General features: G+C 32.5%; 1 protein-coding gene across 1 annotated transcript in view; it reads left to right on the top strand.

Moving 5' to 3' along the window:
• Nucleotides 1-21103, top strand: part of LOC143226242 (long-chain fatty acid transport protein 4-like) — a 71270-nt gene that overhangs the window by 32442 nt on the left and 17725 nt on the right. The window contains exons 2-7 of the mRNA XM_076457008.1: nucleotides 8435-8585; nucleotides 12278-12515; nucleotides 15096-15257; nucleotides 16829-16898; nucleotides 17930-18131; nucleotides 20236-20428. Coding sequence (XP_076313123.1) covers nucleotides 8435-8585; nucleotides 12278-12515; nucleotides 15096-15257; nucleotides 16829-16898; nucleotides 17930-18131; nucleotides 20236-20428 — 1016 coding nt within the window. The remainder of the gene's footprint in view (nucleotides 1-8434; nucleotides 8586-12277; nucleotides 12516-15095; nucleotides 15258-16828; nucleotides 16899-17929; nucleotides 18132-20235; nucleotides 20429-21103) is intronic.

Here is a 21103-nt window from a genome sequence, read left to right as displayed (position 1 = left end):
CATGTAGCTTTGCGAGAAGTTAAAAACAACACTAAAATGACAGTTTCTCGATGTTTGACATAGAGCATTCGACGTTTTACTTGAAGTCGAATTAGTTAACTTATAACACGTTGAGATGGTAATAAAACTAATAATTTCAAGTCCAAAGCCGTGTGTGTTTTTCAAGAATGTCTTGAAGAGTGTCTCATTTTAATTGGTGTCACATACTTATCACTGACTAACGAAAACATGAATTTTTATGGTGTAAACACTTTTTTCAACTCGGGAAGCATGGTTGGTAATTAATTTACTTCTCATTAAACAAGATCAATTATGTTTTTAACGCTACGTGTTATATCCATTCCCTTATGGATTTCAAGAATTAGAAAACTGTACAATAATAGTATTCCAACCATACTATGTTTTCCATGTCCTTTGCCGACGACGTGTTTCGCGTAGTCCAAGAACTCATCAAGGCGGTTGGAACACAGCAAACACAGTAGTGGACGAAATAATAATCAGTGATGACGAGAAACCCACTTGTTGAGAAATTTATATGCAAAAACGGCTCGTTTGGGCTGAGAAAACACTTTTACATAGAAGAGACGTTGTTCGCTCTTCTATGTAAAAGTGTTTTCTCAGCCCAAACGAGCCGTTTTTGCATATAAACAGTAGTGGACGGAACGCTATTTATATAAACTGATCGAAACGAGTCGTGGGCAATGGATACTGTAATCATAGTGTGGTCGAAATGCTAATATCGGGTCTGTACACAGAATATTTAAGGGGGTTCTGATTTGTGAGGAGAAAAAAAACGCACCAAAGAAACGTGTATATAGTAATAGTGTGTGTAGCTGCTTGTTGTATTTAATGTTTTCCACATTACAAAAATAGAGGGTTCCGCTGAGCCCCCTCAAACCACTCTGCTGTGTTCGTTATCATTATACACTCGTGTACTTCTTCAAACCTCTTAAGAGACTAGGTACAGAATGCAGTGTTAAAAATATAATAGTCCTAATATAAATGTCAGTGTTCTGCTGTGTTCGTTATCATTATACACTCTTGTAATTCTTCAAACCTCTTAAGAGACTAGGTACAGAATGCAGTGTTAAAAATATAATAGTCCTAATATAAATGTCTGTGTTCTGCTGTGTTCGTTATCATTATACGCTCTTGTAATTCTTCAAACCTCTTAAGAGACTAGGTACAAAATGCAGTGTTAAAAATATAATAGTCCTAATATAAATGTCTGTGTTCTGCTGTGTTCGTTATCATTATACGCTCTTGTAATTCTTCAAACCTCTTAAGAGACTAGGTACAGAATGCAGTGTTAAAAATATAATAGTCCTAATATAAATGTCTGTGTTCTGCTGTGTTCTGCTGTGTTCGTTATCATTATACGCTCTTGTAATTCTTCAAACCTCTTAAGAGACTAGGTACAAAATGCAGTGTTAAAAATATAATAGTCCTAATATAAATGTCTGTGTTCTGCTGTGTTCGTTATCATTATACGCTCTTGTAATTCTTCAAACCTCTTAAGAGACTAGGTACAGAATGCAGTGTTAAAAATATAATAGTCCTAATATAAATGTCTGTGTTCTGCTGTGTTCGTTATCATTATACGCTCTTGTAATTCTTCAAACCTCTTAAGAGACTAGGTACAGAATGCAGTGTTAAAAATATAATAGTCCTAATATAAATGTCTGTGTTCTGCTGTGTTCGTTATCATTATACGCTCTTGTAATTCTTCAAACCTCTTAAGAGACTAGGTACAGAATGCAGTGTTAAAAATATAATAGTCCGAATATAAATGTCTAATGATAGATTAGAAACCCGATTTTGTTAATGACAAAAAACGCCTTAGACTCTTTTACAGAATTCTAAACAAATAAGAAAACTTTATTTATATTCTCGTGTAATAGTAAAGTTCAGTGACATTACACACGTAGATAAGTTGTAATGTAAGCAAGTGGTGCGCAAATAATTTTTTACATCGACCTTTCTGAACAAATGTTTGTTATGTTCCACCACCACACACCTCATGACCCAATTGTCTATATACCTTACATTTCACTGTTCCACTGTAATTGTTGTTAATATGCTATTTATAGTAGTATTTGTCTGCTTGTTTTAAAGCCTCTTTATTTTTGAATTTATATAATTTGTGTTCCGAAGGTCATAGTTGTACGTCCTTTAGTTTCAACACCAGAACCCAGATTGAACAATTTGAACCCAGATTTAACTAACCATAGAAACAACGAATTAACAAGCTGCTATGAACAATGAAAATTCAAGCTATTCTATACAATATTGAATGACTCGCACTCTATTGGCTGTGCAATGCATACACGTGTGTATAAATAGTTAATGAAGAACAAATATATGCCAGTATCACTGTTTTTTGTTGGTTTTTTTTTTTGGCCAAAAGGAAATTTGCCCTCGGGTAATTACTTTTGAGTAAAGACTGAAATTTATCCAGAGTTTTAGAACAGTTTAAACGGTATAATTTGCGAAAAACTGGATGGCTCATTGTTTGTTTTTTAATTTCGCGCAAAGCTACTCGAGGACTATCTGCGCTAGCTGTCCCTACTTTAGCAGTGTATGACTAGAGGGAAGGCAGCTAGTCACCACTACCCACCGCCAACTCTTAGGCTACTCTTTTACCAATGAATAGTGGAATTGACCTTCACAGTATAACGCCCCCACGGCTGAAAGGGCAAGCATGTTTGGTGGGACAGATTCGAACCCGCGACCCTCGGATTACGAGTCAAGTGCCTTAACCATCTGGCCATGCCGGACCTCGATGAGTCATGCATGTTACGACATGAAATGTGGTTTGGTTTGTTTCGAATTTCACGCAAAGATACACAAGGGCTAAATGTGCTAGCCGTCTCTAATTTAGCAGTGTAAAACTAGAGGGAAGGCAGCTAGTCATCACCACCCACCGCCAACTCTTAGGCTTCTCTTTTACCAACGAATAATGGGATTGACTGTCATATTATAACGCACCAGCGTCTGAAAGGACGAGCATGTTTGGTGTGATGGGGATTCGAACCCGCGACCCTCATTACGAGTCGAGTTCCATAACCACCTGGCCATGCCGGAGCCTACCGATAAAGAAGAGATATCTCAAGGATGTACGTAATATCCGTCAAACCGAATTCACATGACTGATGACGTAATGTGACCGTCAATCAGAAACAAGTCAAAGTACTTGAAGATCAATTAAGCAAAAAATAAAAAAACAGTGATCCTGTGTGCAGAGTTAGCAAAGATAATATGAACTAGTAATCACTTTACTATGTTCTCAAGAAAATACATTAACGATTACAGTTTTTACAATTACAACTATTCCCAAATTAATGAGACGAGTGAGTTCCATTGGACGAACTGGTATTCCATTTTTTTTTCTTCTCTGTTATAATTATCATTTTCGATTTTCTTTTCTAAATACTATGAGTTACGTTTATTCACATTTCCCATCGACAGCGAATTATACATGCTGCTTTGTTAACGACACAACTCCCTATTTGAAAAGTAGGACTCAGCCGAATTAGGAGAACGTTCGTATATTTGCATACAATACTAACTCGCAGATTTCGAAGTTCCAAAAGGATGTAAGTTTATGAGTGTTTTTTGCTGTAGTCGACCAGTCATGCCAGTGGTTAGGGCGCTTGACTCCCAGTCCGAGGGTCGTAGGTTTAAATACCCTCACCTGTGCCCGACAACGGTCAGTTGCAGACTCTCTTTGTTAACCTGAAAATGACCTAGGAAGGACAAAACGTTGTTCTCTGCTTATTAGTAAAAGTGTAAATACCCAAACCAGCCGTTCTGAGATGCATTTTTATTTGAAGTGGGTTTCTCGTCATCAATAATAGTAAAAACTGGATTGTTACTGACGAATCACAGTAGAGATGATACTGAAGATGTTTGTGAGGAAGCATCCCTGTGCATTAGAAATACTGTGTTATGATTAGTAAACAGAACAGTGTTATAAGCTTTATTTATGTGAAATAAGCAAGCATTAAAAACATGCTCAAAAGTCTACTAAAGTCATTAAACAATAAATAACGAATTCAGTGGTTACAATCTCCTGTAGATGACGCATACATGTGTCATAAAAGGCCTAAAATTTCAAAGGATCATAGCAAAAGTAACCCACGATATCTCACACTAACAATATATTTCTCAGCCTACCGCTTGTAATGTTAATGAAATTGGTTCTGATCAAAAAACGAGCCTCTTTTGTAGTTCACTCTCGCCTTCTACGTTTTTTCCTGTACAGATTTATTGTGATAAATATGAAATTCTGAAAAACTGTGTAGAGACGTAGTTTTGATGGCATGTGATTGAAAAAAAGTGTATACGACCTTCTCATTATTGACTCTACGTACGTGCACACTCTGAATGCGTGGAAGCTTGGAATGGCCAGGTGGGTTAAAGCGTTTCACTCGTAACCTGAGGATCGCGGATTCGAATCCTCGTCGCACCAAACATGCTCGACCTCTCAGCCGTTGGGGTGTTATAATGTTACGGTCAATCCCACTATTCGTTGGTAAAAGAGTTGGCGGTGGGTGGTGATGACTAGCTGCCTTCCCTCTAGTTTTACACTGCTAAATTAGGGACGGCTAGTACAGATAGCCCTTGAGTAGCTTTACACGAAATTCAAAACAAACAAACTGGATATGTGGAACTGTAGAATCTGTTGTATAAATACCCGGTTTGTGTCTGTCGTGAATTGCTCTCTCACCCTACTATCTAAATGCGCATGCGCACACTTATTTTAACGGATGTAAATATAGTTTGGCAGACATTTTTCACAAAAGCACATTAATAGTTTATCGTTATTTTGAAAAAGGTAGTAGAATAACATTATAAGCTTATTTGCTCATACTAATGACTATGATAAAGTTTAACCTAATTTAATTAATGTAGAAACCGTACACAAACTAGTGTTAACGTATCTCGGTTATGGAATGTAGGTCCAACTTAATAAAAGCTTAACCAATGTTAGATATAAGACAGTTGGCCTAACAGATTTCGGTGTAGGCCACTAGAATTCTTTCTTACTGTTATAGATATCCTGTAGTTAAACTTTGTCACCGTTAGTTTTAATTTGCGTATAATATTGAGTAGTTAAAAATATATTTAAAATTTTCTAAACATACAAATCACTTGGAAAATTATAGAACTTGATTTTGATTTGAACGATCTGGACTGTTTTATTAAAGAATACACTCTTATTTTCATCATTATTATACAAAATTATTATGGTAACCATACGTTTAGTCATGACTATTCACTCCTTACTTTGATATTCTTCACTAGTTGTATTATTTTTCCTTTTATGACAATACACATAAAATTTTAATTTTCTTTTGTTTTGTACAGTTAGCATGTGCCGAACTTCAATTTTGATTGTTATGAGCTCTTGCTTTACGTTCCCAACGTTAAGTAGCGTGAGAAATAAACAGACAAGACATATTTGAAAGGCCAGCCAAAACAATACTAACCCACAATTACAATTAAAAGATCTTTGTACCAACTAGACAGGTGGTTGATCGTTTCTATTAGATCAGTGAAGAACTCGTCAGCGTTCTATTCCGCACGATAGATATCTGTTCTTACCTGTTATAATTTATTTCGGACACGTCTCCGATTTATTTTATTACGTATATTAACGTATTACTATTTCGAATAACCTGAAATTTTAACTTAGAAGTTAATTAAGTATTAATATGCATCAAATATATGTTATTTACCAACAAGATTGATACACACAATTTTTAACACATATATATTTTAATATACAAACAAATATATATATATACAATTTATAATAACGGTTATTATAAATAATTATTTATATACAACAGTTTTACAAACTTACAGACAATACTGAGTTTTACATCCGGTTGAGAACTGACTACTTTGTGGACGATCGAAGCCCACGACGAGCAAATTAATTTCGAGTTTATATTGTCACACCTTGCTTTAGCTAGCTAACTTGATTGACATCACAACGGTTACAAGCTGGCTTTTCCCAGCAATGATATTTAATGTCCTCGTATAAATACTAACGTCCGAAGTAATTCATTGAAGTTGAACATTTTGTAGTTTTCCGATTATCAGGCGTTAATCACAATTATAGCTTCTTAGGCCTATAGAATAGTGACTGTAACCGTCCAATTATATTTTTCCGTATCTCGCCTAGCTGATTTTTTATAGGAATGGCGCGAGTTTGTAAAAATTTCTACAATGTTCTAGCGCGTTTTCATAAAACATATTGTTGACTTTTACTTTAGAGAATCTTCTACCAATTCCCAGACCAAGCGACCTGGTATGGCCAGATGGTTAAGGCACTCAACTCGTAATCTGAGGGTCTCGAGTTCGAATCCTCGTCACACGAAACATGCTCGCCCTTTCAGCATTGGGGGCGTTATAATGTTACGATCAATCCCACTATTCGCTAGTGAAAGACTATCCCAAGAGTTTGCGGTGGGTGTTGATGACTAGCTGCCTTCCCTGTAGTCTTACGCTGCTAAGTTACGGATGGCTAGCGCAGATAGTCCTCGTGTAGCTTTTCGCGAAATTCCAAACAAACCAAACCCAGAACAGGCAAGACTTGCGTAATACATTCAAGAATATACGTCACATACAAAAATGAAAACTACACAGAAACAAGCGTAGGCATTAAAATAAGTGTACAACAGTAAATCCGTCAAACTGCCATGGAAATAACGGTGAAAATTAAGTAGAACTGGCAGGAAAAAAAAAAGGCGTGCAAAATTCAACAGAGAAACGCGCTATCTTTGTCAAGTTAACGTTGTTATTTCATGGCCTTTAATCTTCTCCAACAGTGGTCTGTTGTCACATCTAGTCAACGTTTTACACTGCCAATAAAAAAGATATTTTGCTGTCAATCCTTTTTAATTCAAATCTTATTTGTTATTGCAATATTCTGTCAGGCAAAATAAGCATTACAAGCTTAAGAGTGAAAAAAAGCAAGTAAAACAAGGTACTTTTAACGACTTTTTGAACTGTGCGTTGTCGCTATTGCAGAACGTAACTAAAAAAACCCAAAAATTATAAGTGTTTTATATTACTAAAAAAAAAAAGGCAAAAAATATGACATGCCCCAAATCACATGTTTCAGTTCAAAGTCCAAACTATGAAGCTCTTTATGGAGTTGTTCTACCTCAGCAAACACTACTACTAGTACCAGAAATGTGGTGACGTCATAAAAGTCTGAATGAGCTTTACGGAATAAACTATATTTATCATTTTCGAGAGCAACAAATTCGATTAATTTATATCTCTCTATACATTTATGTATCTGTTAAGTACAGTTGGTCTCTCTATATACAATTAATTTCTTACGCTGGAAATAACACTTTTTTGTCTTATCCATCTGAAATAAACTAACAAACAAAAGAAACATTTATTAGCATTATGACATATTGCATAACGTTACTGTTTTTTAATAGAACTGCTAAATACATTTGTGTATTTTGGGATAAAGTAATAAAGAGTGGAATAAAAAGGTTCTTAAACAATTATAGGTTACAGTCGGCGGAATGTCATTTGGTAGAGCATGATGATTGGAACTATGCACCCATTGGATTATTATTTTAGGGTGCATGGTGAGAAGAGTTACCTAAATACTCGCGTATCGTGCGCAATTTTTTCAAAAAAATTTGGGCTCAAATATGAAGTGTTTTCTATTAAAGAGAAGAGTATTTTTCAAGTTATACTTTGTCTGAATGGTGCTTCAATAGAATATAATTATCATTTGTCGCTGTCGGGTCACCAGAAGTAAAAACTAACAATAATAATTTCACTAAATGGTGAAAAAGAGAAATTTGAGTTAGGTATTATCTTTGATATTATGTGGGCCTAACATTAATGGTTAAAGTGTAGAAATAGCATACACTTTTCATGTTTTGCCACTTATTTAGGAGTTTACAATGGTAATGTATCACTTTGTTTAATTTTAAACATTCAGGTTTCAGAGTTTAATTTTGTCGTATTTGATATCTTCAGAAAGGCCCAAAGGATGCGTGGCAAGTGAACGTTATAACTGATGTTCATAGACAGTATATCACTAACATAATAACTAGTAAAAAAAAACCAAAAAAAAACTTAATATGAAGATAAAGTCTGATAGCTGTATTTGTTAGGAACAGAGCCTGTACATGTTGTGTGAATGGGAAGTGTTATATTGCTCTTACGTTCCTCTATCACACACACCCCGGGTTGACGGTAAGCTTACACTACTAGTAACACAAAAATCCTGAGGTTTGACACCCTGCAGTGGACAACATGCAAATACCCTGTTATCTCGCTTTGCATGAAAAATACGTCAACATTTTACTTGGGCACAGCTATTACTAGAGTTAAGTTTTCTATATACATAGTTTTGAAAGCTCTAAGCTTTAATCATTTATTTTTCTAGGGCCCTTTATCGGTATTTGCGATGTAGGAAACTTCTGAACAAATGTAAACGAAAAAAACTCACCGTCCCGAGATTGTTCCAACTTCAGGTTCAAAAACATCCTCAGAAGCCCTGTTTCTTGTATGAAGACCAAGTGTGGACATTCCAAGAGGTTAGTATTTCAAAGTTTAAAGTAATAATGGGAACCACCCCGATGTCTTGTTTTTGGAACTGCAATACTTTTGCTGTAGTTGCTGGTTTTCATTATTGAAAACATATTTAAAGAAAAATGATAAAATTCTTGCTTCTTGTGTACATGTTTTATTGTTTTGCTTTTGAAAATAATAACATACGTTTAATTTTGTTTCAACGCTCCTGAACTGAAATGTTTTGAAATGAAACTTCAAATAAAAATGGATATCATTCCTGAAAGCAAATTACCAGTCGTCCCCATTTTTATTTTATAAGGCGAGCTACCTTTACCAACTATACATAATTCATATGTGTATGTACTACTTTAACAATGGATGCGAGGTCGTTGTAGCAACTAGAATATGAGGGGAATTAGGGGAGAAAAAGTTATTTAGCATATCTTTCAGAACGGTCTGTCCATGAACATCACGTCGCACACTTTTAGTTAAATTTTAAAGCAAATTTTATTATCGAAATTAATATTAATGCTGTAAATGTTTAATTTAACATTAAAACGTGAGGATAATTAGAACGATCTCAATGAACCTGTCGATAATTATTATTATATTATTAATAAGAACTTCTCAATGAAAGCAAAGAAGAGTATACAATAGTAAAAATATGTCATGCACAATATACAACAGGAGTGTGGAAAGTAATTTTGGATTAGTCAGGTAATCAGAAAAACATTCCATCACAAAGATTTGGAGACATGCTGCCTTCCTTAGGAAAATTTTGAAAAATATGTATTCTGAGATTGAAATCTGTCCAAATTTTACACTACTCATTGAAAGCACTTTTTTATGGTTCACAAAAGATAGGTAGGTGTTCAATTAACATATATACTCACAATAGCTATAATCAAGCAAAAGCATGTACACTTGCAGATTACACATGTAATTTATTATGCATTGTTATTCTGATTCATAAAGACCTAGATCTAATTTTTAAAGTGCAAGTTAAAGTTTAAAAAGCTCAACAGTTACTGCAACAAAATGTTGTTTCAGCTGCTGCCTGGTCTGTGAGACCTACTCTGGTATGCATGTGCAGTAAGTATCCCATGCTACAAGGATGTTGTAATAGAATAAAAAGGTGGAGACCTGGAATAAATAAATAAACAATTGCTCATTATGCTTTTGCTCATATCCATGTAGATAAAACTGCTTTTACAGCAACATATATGTTGAAAACACTAACATGAAATACCCATGCTTTGCTGCAGGATTCAAAACCCTAAAGTACTGATTAAGCTCCTTCAAAATGAAACAAACTTGGCAGAGGTTTAGTTTAGAGGGAGAGAAATCTGATAAATTCTCTCTCCAACAGGGGTGCTCAGGAACATTGTAGTTCCTCTTCGTCCTTGCTCATGGAAAATTATTTGCTTTTACGTGGGAGTTTTCCTGTATTTTTTATTTGACTTGTTTAAGGTGATGAAGTGAGGTGAGATGGGTGAGAATGGAGAGTGAGACAAAGGTTTTACAAGGGAAGTAGGCCAAGCCGGAGCCCGTAGTCTGAACAGCAGATGAGACAAAACGAAACATCAACTCAAATGGCATGATTCAGGGCTAGGCAAGGATATTGCCTTGGCTAGGGTCTAAAGATCCAATGTCTGAGATTTGGATGTGAGAAGAAATGGGAGTGCCCCGAGAAAACCCACTTTCACAGGGCAGGTGCCAATTGTTTTACCTGTCCAAGGACTGTTATTCTGGTCAAAACATCAACCAGTTAAGCTCCTTCATTATCCCCAATAACTTCTATAGCTACCTCAATTGTCGTCGTATACCCCTGGTACCTGAGCTTGTGTGCCAAGTGTGGGGTCCTGCTACATTATATTTGTTTCAATGGGAATACATTTTATGCTACAGAAGAGTAGTACTATTAACTTAGATTTGTGATTTTTCAGAAATAACATACAGCATTCACTTAACTTATTCTGAAATTTTAGGAAGGAAAAAAGTTTAGTCTTGCTACCTTACAGCAGGAGTATGAAAATAGCTTCAGATGTGGCTCTCCTGGGATCTGAGCAGCCCAGTAACATAAAATATGATTTATAATTCAGATTTAGCAATCCTGTAAACCTACTTATAGATCCCAAAGTGCCTTCATGTTCTTCTAGAAGCATGTTACCCCTTCCCCCATTATATGCTGACTACTACATCATTTAGAAGAGAACACCCCCAGACCACCCTAAATCCACTTACCAAATTTGACAGTATTAGGTCCAGAACTATGGGAAGATTAACTGGACAAATATACATATACAAAGTTACAAACTGAATTAACATAGAATAGTGACTGCTTGACATTAAGGATTATCCATTTAGAGGGTTCTGCCTCACTAAGTACATACTGATATAATTATATGTAATGATAAATTTAACTTGCCAAGTTCTGCACACACAAAAACACATCTCTAGCTACTTCACATGTAGCTAAACTTTTGAATAGCATTTAAATGTTGAGGTATTGAAATCTGTTGAATACACTTCCTCAGCATCTTTCAGTTATTTTGTGTGTTGAATATTTAATACCTGTACTAGTAAAGTTTCTTACTTTGTTACACAGTAACAGCCTTGTAAACTAATAATTCTCTCCCCAAAACAAAACAAAAACATCATCATCACCCAATCAGACAAAAGAAACAGAGTTCTTATCCTCAACAAAGCTAATTATGTTAAGAAAATATTTGACATTCTTAATGACTTCAATAAGTTCAGACTTATAAACAAAGAAACATTAACCCATTTCTTGCAACTTGAAGGGAAAACTCAGAGCTATCTTAGAAACCTCAGCAAAATAAATATTATTTGTGACTGTGTTTACAGTAACATTTATCTATATAACCCCAATCACTCTAACATTTCTTTTAATAAGTATAAATTTTGTGCTATAGTAGTAATATTGACTTAGGTTGAAGATTTTTTTCAAATGTAATATTAAATATTTATGTAATTCATTCTGAAATTTTAGAAAAGAAAATAGTTTCTTGTAAAATGAGTATTATATCCAGATATAAATTCAGAAAAAAAAACTTAATAGCTTATATTATGTAATTGCTTCTGCATTATATATGCAGTAAGTAAAAAAAAAAATACTGTATGTTTATAATAATGTAACGTTTTCATTTTTCTTTCAAGGATTTGTATGACTTTCTTTGATTTATTGCACAGCTACACAATAGGCTGCCTGTGCTGTACTGAGTTAACAGTAGCAGGTACTGTTGAGAGAATAGCATGTCTGTAAAACTTGCATGCTATTGGAATTTGCTGTGATTGGTTATTCTAGTGCTGTTGAACATTTCTAGAACTGAAATGACTGGCTCAACAAGTTTTGAACATTTATTCAGTGAAACTTTTTTTTTTTTTTAATTTAGTTGTATAATAGTATTTGCTAATAAAGTGAATGCTGTTTCATTCTGGCCAAGCAGTTCTTTTTTAAAATTATGTTTTACAAATCACTTAAAACAAATGATGCTTTATTGCAACTGCTTTGTCAAACATGTTATTCCATATATATTTACTGTGTTATGCTAGATAAAAGCAATTTTAGGCTTAACAAATACTTTAACATATTCTTGATAAAATAAGAAAATTAGAGTTGTGTCTCTGTAACTTGTTTAACAAATACATTCGTTTATAATTGTTCATAATTCTATTAAAATTGTTTTTACAGGTTGAAGATTTCTCAAACAGAGTAGCCAATTTCTTTGCAGAACAGGGATTCAAACCTGGTGATGAAATAGCTTTATTCATGGAAAACAAACCAGAATATGTGGCTTTCTGGTTAGGCTTGTCCAAGATTGGAATTGTTACTGCTCTCATTAACACCAATCTGCGAATGAAAACATTAGTGCATTCTATCACAATTGTTAAATCAAAAGCCATTATCTTTGGAAGAGCACTTGAAGATGGTAGGTTTGTAATATTTTCACAAAAGTGTCATGCATGATTTAGTCCTTGAAATCTGGCTAATCTGATTTAATTTGTAGAACTGATACCATCACTAGTTCTTTTGATGTTTTGCATCCTTCTTTGTTACTGTATTGGTTGAAAACTACTATACTCACAAACCTTCCTCAATCATTTTATTCAGCTAATTATTTGAAAATTTTAGTATTTCTTTTTCAAATTTAGTTCATATCCTTGTTTACTATAACTTTCTTTAATCCATCACTAGGATATTTGCATATGGCAAGTTAATGGCTACACATTTTATCTTTCTATACTGGGCAGTCACATAGGCTCAAGCTAATACTTGTGTGCATGTGACTTGGTTGCATGGAATTATTTTGAACAAAGTTGAAAGATATTTTCCCCTTAAATTATCAGTAATATTGACCCTTGATATGTGCCTATAGGAATTTTTGATAAAACAGAATTGTTGACTTATCCCAATAGATTTTTACCAGAGATATTTCTATTGTTCTGTGTTTAATGTGAATGTTTTTCTTCAACAACTGTATCTTCATTTACAAAGAAATAAATTGTAGAAGTCAGCAAAATGAGAACTTGTAGTGAAAAACTGTTAATTTTAGGTTTTTAAAACAGAAACATAAATAGTCTTTGTCGTGTTATCATCAGTGAAGATTCTGTGATTGTTGTTTTATGTAACAGCATTATTTTGTATCTTACTTGTTTACTTTTTTCATTCCATTATTGTGTTTTTTTAACTTATACAATAATACAAATGTATTCCTGTACAGTCTGTATTTTAACACTTGCCACACAAGCCAGTTTGGAATCTTGTTGTAGATCTAAAAACAATGAGTCATTTTGGAAAATTTTGAGATGTTTTGTAAGACAAAACAAAGACATTTGGCACTATTTTAGAGGTCTAGATTGCTAGACCAGGCTCTTGACCTGACCCCAGACCACGAGAGCCAACACAGAGAAGTTAACTTATAAAATGAACATTGCAATAAAACATGCTGGAAATGTTCTTGGCATGATAGTGAATGTGACAGTTTAAGTGTGGCAGATAAGCTAAACAGTGGACCCAGGTCAGATGAGGAAAGAATTTGGTTGAAGATATCAAAATTGATTTGACATACCAGCTAAATTGGAGATTTGCCAACTGATTGCTGCATTGACAACAAAACATAAAAAATAGGTATAATAGTGTTATTATCTTAAGAAAGGAGAACTGAAAACATGTATAAGAAATCATTAATTTCAATATTTTCTGAAAGTAACAACATTGTGAAGCCTGAAAATGCAGTGTTAAAGTTGAAGCAGATACATTATGTGGTGATTTTATTAGTGATTCTCAAATTTAAAATGTAATTTCTACACTAAATAGTAAATATTAAAAGGATGGTATAATGCTCACTGTATTACTACCATATAGATTTCATCATTTCATATTTTGATTAATATTTAATTTTTTAATCATTTTAGAAGTCATGCTGAGCTTCATTAATCAAGATCTATGGAAATGACTGTTTTCCAAAATGACCCGTTTCACTTCCCTAGTTGGCTGTACTAGGCTGAGTATTAAGTGATGGTGGGCTGGCTTATGTGATGGATGTTTAAACAAGCTATATTTTTTTTTAACTCAAAGATGCAAATGTATATATTAAACTGTCAGTTTACTAAGCTACTACAAATGTCTGTCATTTTAAAATGAATAGAAGAAGTAGAAAGTAGAAATATAGTATTGAACACCTTTACATTTGTAGTAAATCAGTTTTCTAACATAAAAACATAACAGAACTTTATCTTTCATTAAAAATCAGTATATTAAATCATCTGATCTCATTTAAAATATTTTAAATGTTATAAGAAAGAAATTAACCAAAAGGTATCCCCCCATTCCTGTATTTTGAATAAATAATTTCCTATCCTAGCAAAACAAAAATTACAATTGGTATGAAAGCATGCATTCACTTTTTCCATTGAGTGAAATAACTATTGATATTTTGCATTTTATATTATGCAATTTAAATTGTGATTGAATTTCAAATAAGTATGTATAATTAGCAGAAAATGCCTTACACTTTAACTATTTGAAGAACAATCATAAGTCAGGTAATTATTTAAATTACCTAATTAGTATATCACATATCTTATGATAAAAGCATGGTTGGCAATTTTCAATATTAAGTCAAATCTATTTAAAATTCATATGTTTGGAATTGTAAAATATTTACAAAAGTTATTTAGAACTTACTTAAGAAATGCTGTATTAACTTCATAACAAAAGGTATTTTCATTTTAACAAGTACCAGTTCACTTACAAGTGACATCAGTAATGATCAGAGAAACAAATGAGTGAAACCTGTTTATAATTTCATTTGAAAAAATGTCAGCAACAAAAAAAATTACGTTTTAGTGAAAATCATGTACTCTATCATGATGGCCATAATGTTTCTTGCACTAAAATTTTTTACTTTATTTTGTTAATTTTTAAATGACTTCTAAAGAATTCTTTAGACAGGATATTTGTTATTTACTTTTAATTTCGCTTTAGATTTATATTGCATTGTTTTTAGCCATAGAAGCCATTCAAGCATCATTAGATCAAAATGGTAACAAAATGAAATATTACTGCTATGAAGAGGGTACTGAAGATTTTTCTCCATCCTCACTCAATAGCTTATTACAACAATGTCTTCCTCACCCACCTGCAGCAATGAATCAATTTAGTTTCAATGGTAAGTTATTTTTGAACTTGAGTAGCTAAAAATCAAGATGTATGGCATTGTACCATGCAACCTAAACAAGCTGCTGCAGGACACAATTATTTTCCACCTTCTGTGTCTCAGATGGTGGTGATCTAATCTACCACATATTTGTGGTGGATATGCTTTAATAGACTCTTATTTTACATACCAAATTTCAAAGCAATCTATTAAGAAAGATTTGAGATACAACATTTCCAAGTTTGATTAAGTTTCTTCCTCTTTTTTCTTTTTTTTCTTTGCACCAAATGTATAGAGGCTTGATTTGATATAAAAACATATTTAACTTTTATGGATTTTTTGTCAAATTTGGTAAACTTATAGAATTTTTCAACCAACAGTTAGGAGTTTCATTTAGTGTAAGTATAAGCGACATGTGCAAAGTTATTCAACAAAAAAAACTACTCAAATTCAACCAAAAGTGTTTCTGCATGCCTATGCAAAATGTCACATGAGCTAGTGGTTTAAGATTTTTCACCTAAGAGTAAAAGTGGACAGTTTTTAGTTTTTTGGATAGCTGATTCAGAGCAGCAAAACTATAAGGTGAAAAGACATGCAGATACATAAGTATTCATAAGGCCAAGCAAACTAGATTATCAGTTTCTAGCTCAAGTATTCAAAAGAATCATATGTGCAGACAACTATTATTCATTGCCAAGTTTTATGAACAAATTTGGTAAATTTTATTATATTTTATTACAGAGCATTTAGCTTCACGTGATTTTAGTTTAATCAATTAAGGTAAATAATTGTGATTGATATAGCTGTACTGAGTGCATGCAGATGGTGACAAGAAACCATGGTCTTACTATAAAGGAAGTTATTAGCAGTGTTTGAAAGAAGGAAACCTACCACCATGTATTCTAAAGAAACTAGTTGGTTCTGTAAAATATAGGCCTGTTTTGAATAACAGAGTTTTGATCCTAAAGCTAATGTTGGTTACTTTCAAGTGTCACTTTTTTACTTGCTGTGATTTGTTGGTATGTATTGACAAAAAGTCATGATATCTAATCAAAAACACCATAAGTGTGAAAATGAAAGGTGCTTCCAATAAATGATGGAACATTTGACTTGAAGGAATGAAATCAAAATTGGAGGTCAAACTGGTAGCTACATTTATAGCATCAATAAGCTAAAGTTCATATTTTGTTTTACCCATCTTTGTGCCCCAAGTCGAACAAAACTTGTGACCTGACTAACTACTGAATGAGTATTGGTTGTAAAATCATTATCAATGCTATAAGTGTAGCTACCAGTTTGGATGTCAATTTTGATTTCATTCCTTTAGGTCGTATGCTCAATCTTTTTTGGCTACACTTTTTTTTTTTTTACACCTGAGGTTTTTTCTATTACATTTATTTACAAATACCTAGAAATAAACATTTTTATTTAGTATTTTCTGAGCAACCATGTTTTTACAATCTTGAAAAATTAGATTCATGTACTAGTCTATCTTGTTGTTTGTAACATGATACTTAAAATTAGTATTGTATATCACTTAATGCTTAAGATATTCCTTTTTTTCCCCTAAACTTGACATCTAGACTGCTTATTGTATATATATACATCAGGAACAACTGGATTACCAAAAGCAGCTATTATTAAGCATAACAGGTGAGTTGTGTACTTATTCATATAGCAAAGTGTGCAGTTATATAATGATTTAGTACCTTATGATGTTATTTAATTACTTTATAAGAAATGCATCTCTCTATTCTAATAATCACTTTATTACCTTATAAAACTAGTACAAGCTTGGAAATAATGATTTTGATTTGGCAATACATGTGGATAATTTGATCCATAGATAAGTGCATGATGTAGAAATTTTAAATTTTTCTAAATCAAGTTTTATAGATATGATTTCAAAAGAGAAAACCATTTTGGTTTAGAAATAGCAATCAGGATCCATAAAATGTTAGAAAAATGTTTAGTATTACAAAAGCAATTTTTCTTTTTAGTAGAGAGTTTTCTTTTTCTTGAATAAAAGGAAGAATAACTTTCATAATAGAGAAGTTATATAAGAGAAGTATATTTCATCTTGAAGTTATTAATGTAAATCCCAGAAATAGTGTACCATGAATTTTTTTGAGTATATTTATGTGTATGTTGTATAAACATATTCTTCCAGTGATGTCAGATTTAGCAGTATGCTTGCTTACGTATATTTTCTGTACATCTGACATTTTGATAAAAATAAGTCACTTTATTAGAATAATAAAGTTTACATTACGTTTAAAGCAAGGTAAACTTAAAAAGTGAAAAACAAATTAAAATTAAACTTCTCTATATAAGTCAACATAGTTCTTTTACATTATTCTGTTAAACTTGAACAAGTTATTCGATGCTTTCAACCCATTATACATGCAAGGTAAAAACCAATTTAAGTAGAAGTTTTCTACATTTCACTGTTTGTGTTCTTTGGATGATGAGCAACTTGTTCACCAAAACAACTTTATGAAACAGTGTCAAAAAATATTAACAAATTCAACAACTTTATGAAACAGTGTCAAAAAATATTAACAAATTCACTGAATATTGTTCTTCAGTATGACAGTTATTGTTTATTGTTTATTTTTTTATTGTTGTAAATGCTGAAACTATGATGTTTATAATTAGAATATTTAATTATATTTGTAATGCAGGTACGTTTGGCTTGGAACAGCCATTCGTTTCATGCTGAATATGCCAGATGATGAAATTTACTATACAAGCCTCCCACTGTACCATTCTGCTGCTGGTATTACATTTGCATGTCAGGCTGTTGTACATGGAGACACCCTTGCACTTCGTAAAAAGTTTTCTGCCTCCAAGTTCTGGGAAGATTGCATCAAGTTCAATGCAACAGTAAGTTTCAGTAATTTACATGGTGTGTACATACTAAAATATTATCTTTCAAATATCTGGCATTTCTATATTATATCAGTTATGATTGGCATGCTTTCAAATGCTAGTTACTTTATATATTTTGCTGTAATAAAATTTTGCTAAAAAGTCACCGTTTTCCTTACACATGATGTTATTTAGCTGTGCTGGGAACACAGTGTTCGCTTTAATTGTCATTAGTTTGCTTTACTAAGAAAACCAACCACTGTTTGCTTTACTTTTGACACTTTAGCTTTGCTTGGAAAGCCACTATACAGTTTATAACACTTGAGTTTGCTGGGACCATATTGCTCATTCTATAATATTTAGCTCTCACCTTTTTAGTTTGGCTTGAAACTATATCATCCAATTTACATTTGACACTACTTAGTTTTGCTGGGAAGGCCACATTAGGTTTAACATTATTTTGCTTTGTTCTATGTAATTACACTTATACACAATTAATTCCAAATTAGTGTTTTGTTTCTTTTCTGTTGTGCTAGGACATAGCAGGATTTGGTAAATCTGTTATGAAACAAAAGAATTCTTCTGTCTGGATAATAGCCATTTATTCAGTTTTAATTAAACAGCACTACTCACACTAGTTTCAAACACTTTTGTAACATTCAATAAAATATGAAACAGTCAGAAATCATATTGGTAGCCTATTTAGAAGTAAAATAAAAGTGAATGTAAGAGAGAAAACAACAACCACAACTGTTACAAATGACACCTAGATACAGAACACTCAGTATTCATTAAATATTGCAAAGAAAGTAATGGATTATATATATGTATATACTCTATAATAAGAGAAAACCATTTATTTTGTATCCATTCAGATTTTTGCATCATCCATAATAGAAGAGCAACTGCAGAAGTTAAATTATTTATATTTTTCTGCTAAGATTCTGATATTTTTTAGGTTGGTATTTCTTTCTCAGGTCAGTTATGGTTGGAGTCCTTTTGATTGCTATTAACTTTACATTTAGTACTCTTTAGCTTCACTGAAAAGGCAACTTTACCCATTTAGGCACAGCATTACTTATCTTTCCTGTGAATGCTAAAGTTCACTCTACTTTTGTCATTATTTATTTTATATGAAAGGCCACTGTTAATTTTACATTTGGAAGACCAAGGATCACATTATATTGTTGACAACATTTAGTTTTGTTGGGAAGGTCACTGTTCACTTTAAGTTTGGCATCATTTAGCTTTGTTAAAAATGTCAGTGTTCATATTATAGTTAGCATTATTAGGTTTGAGAGGAACATCACTGTTCAATTTAAATTTTGCACTGTATAGTTGCACTTGTTCACTTTATACTAGGAGTTATTCAGCTTTTCTAGAAGTCATTTGCTAATTCAACATTTTACATCATTTAGCTTTGCTGGAAATGCAGTTTTTCACTTTCTGTTTCACACTATTTAGCTTCTCTGTTCATTATACATTTGCCAATTTCTACTCTTAAGCAGAATGTCACCCACCACACCAACATGTTCATTGCACAAAATGATTGTAATACCACAACAAAAGCACACTGGGTATTTATTTACTTGGAGAAATTTATAGCTGTAATGGCATCAATATATTGTGTTGAAATGAGAAACATAGTAAGAGTAAATCATAATTTACCTGATTAGTAGGTGGCCATTCAAATTATGGTATATAGCAATTAAGCATGTAACTTTGCTGAACTAGACACCAAAATTTAATGGCTTCTTTCATGTATTTATGTGTAAAATTGGCTTGATAAAGAGGAGACAAAACAAAACAAAAGGGTAAACTTCTAACACTTGCAGAAAATAATGTTAATCTATATGTATAAGATTACAATAAAATAAAATGAAAACAGCATATTACTATATATTTGTACTAATTTACTAAATTAATACAAGACTGAAAACTTTCAATAGGTTATGTACTTATAAATGCCAAAGCCTAATAGTAATTGGTATAGTTTTCACAAAATATAAGAAATATAGTACTAAGACTTTGTTTCTGAATTATTTTAATCATTTCTTTATGTTTTATTACTTTGAAAATGCCCTGCTGTAGTTAATTAATGTATTATAAATATAAATAGGTGACCCAGTATATAGGTGAAACCTGCCGCTATTTGATGGCCCAACCAGTTAGACCTGAAGAGAAACAACATAAAGTTTCCACAGTTATTGGAAATGGTCTCCGTCCTGCTTTATGGCCAACTTTTGTTGAAAGATTTCAAATAAAAAAAGTTGGAGAGTTTTATGGATCCTCAGAAGGAAATGCAAATATCAGTAAGTAAAAGAGTATCATTTTATCTCTTATGATTTTTATGTCTTTAAAAGGACTTATCTCTGAATAATGACGTATAATTGGTAGTACTAATTAATGTTTGATTGACCTAATTCATATCACTCTATAACTTTCATCTTCTTCTGTGTTTCATTTAAGTATTAACTGCATTTGTACAGTATCATTAGTTTTCAAAATCTTTCTTAATTCCTTTTTTTAATGGTCTCTCTCATCCACTTGTTCTCCAACTACATGTATATTTTATCACTCTGTGTCTGTCTTATAATTATGAATTTTTGTAATTTTCCAAACTTAATTCTTCTAGAAACACCAATAATTAAAAACTGGAACAGTGGCTGAAACAATATTTTTTTTTAATTGAAACTTTGAAGACTTCCTATCCAACTATTTTTTTTATTATTGATATATCTACCTGACATTACCAGATTTTAACTTGAGTTACCTTTAGTACTTTTCATCACATCATTTTCTTTGTCATCATGTCTTGTATATCTTCTCTTTATTGCTGTTTTTTCAGCTTCACTGTAAGCTGTTATATTCAGCCCTTATTTTTATCTTCCTCCCATTCTTCATGTTTTGCTTTATAGAACTTCTTACACTTCACCCATCCTCAGCTGCTTCTGTCTTTCTTAAACATACTTGCATATCTTTACCTG

This window comes from Tachypleus tridentatus, chromosome 1 (genome assembly GCF_004210375.1).
Source record: "Tachypleus tridentatus isolate NWPU-2018 chromosome 1, ASM421037v1, whole genome shotgun sequence".
Classification (NCBI taxonomy): domain Eukaryota; kingdom Metazoa; phylum Arthropoda; class Merostomata; order Xiphosura; family Limulidae; genus Tachypleus; species Tachypleus tridentatus.
The sequence above is the reverse complement of the archived record's forward strand: the minus strand, read 5'-3'. Positions and strand labels throughout refer to the sequence as shown.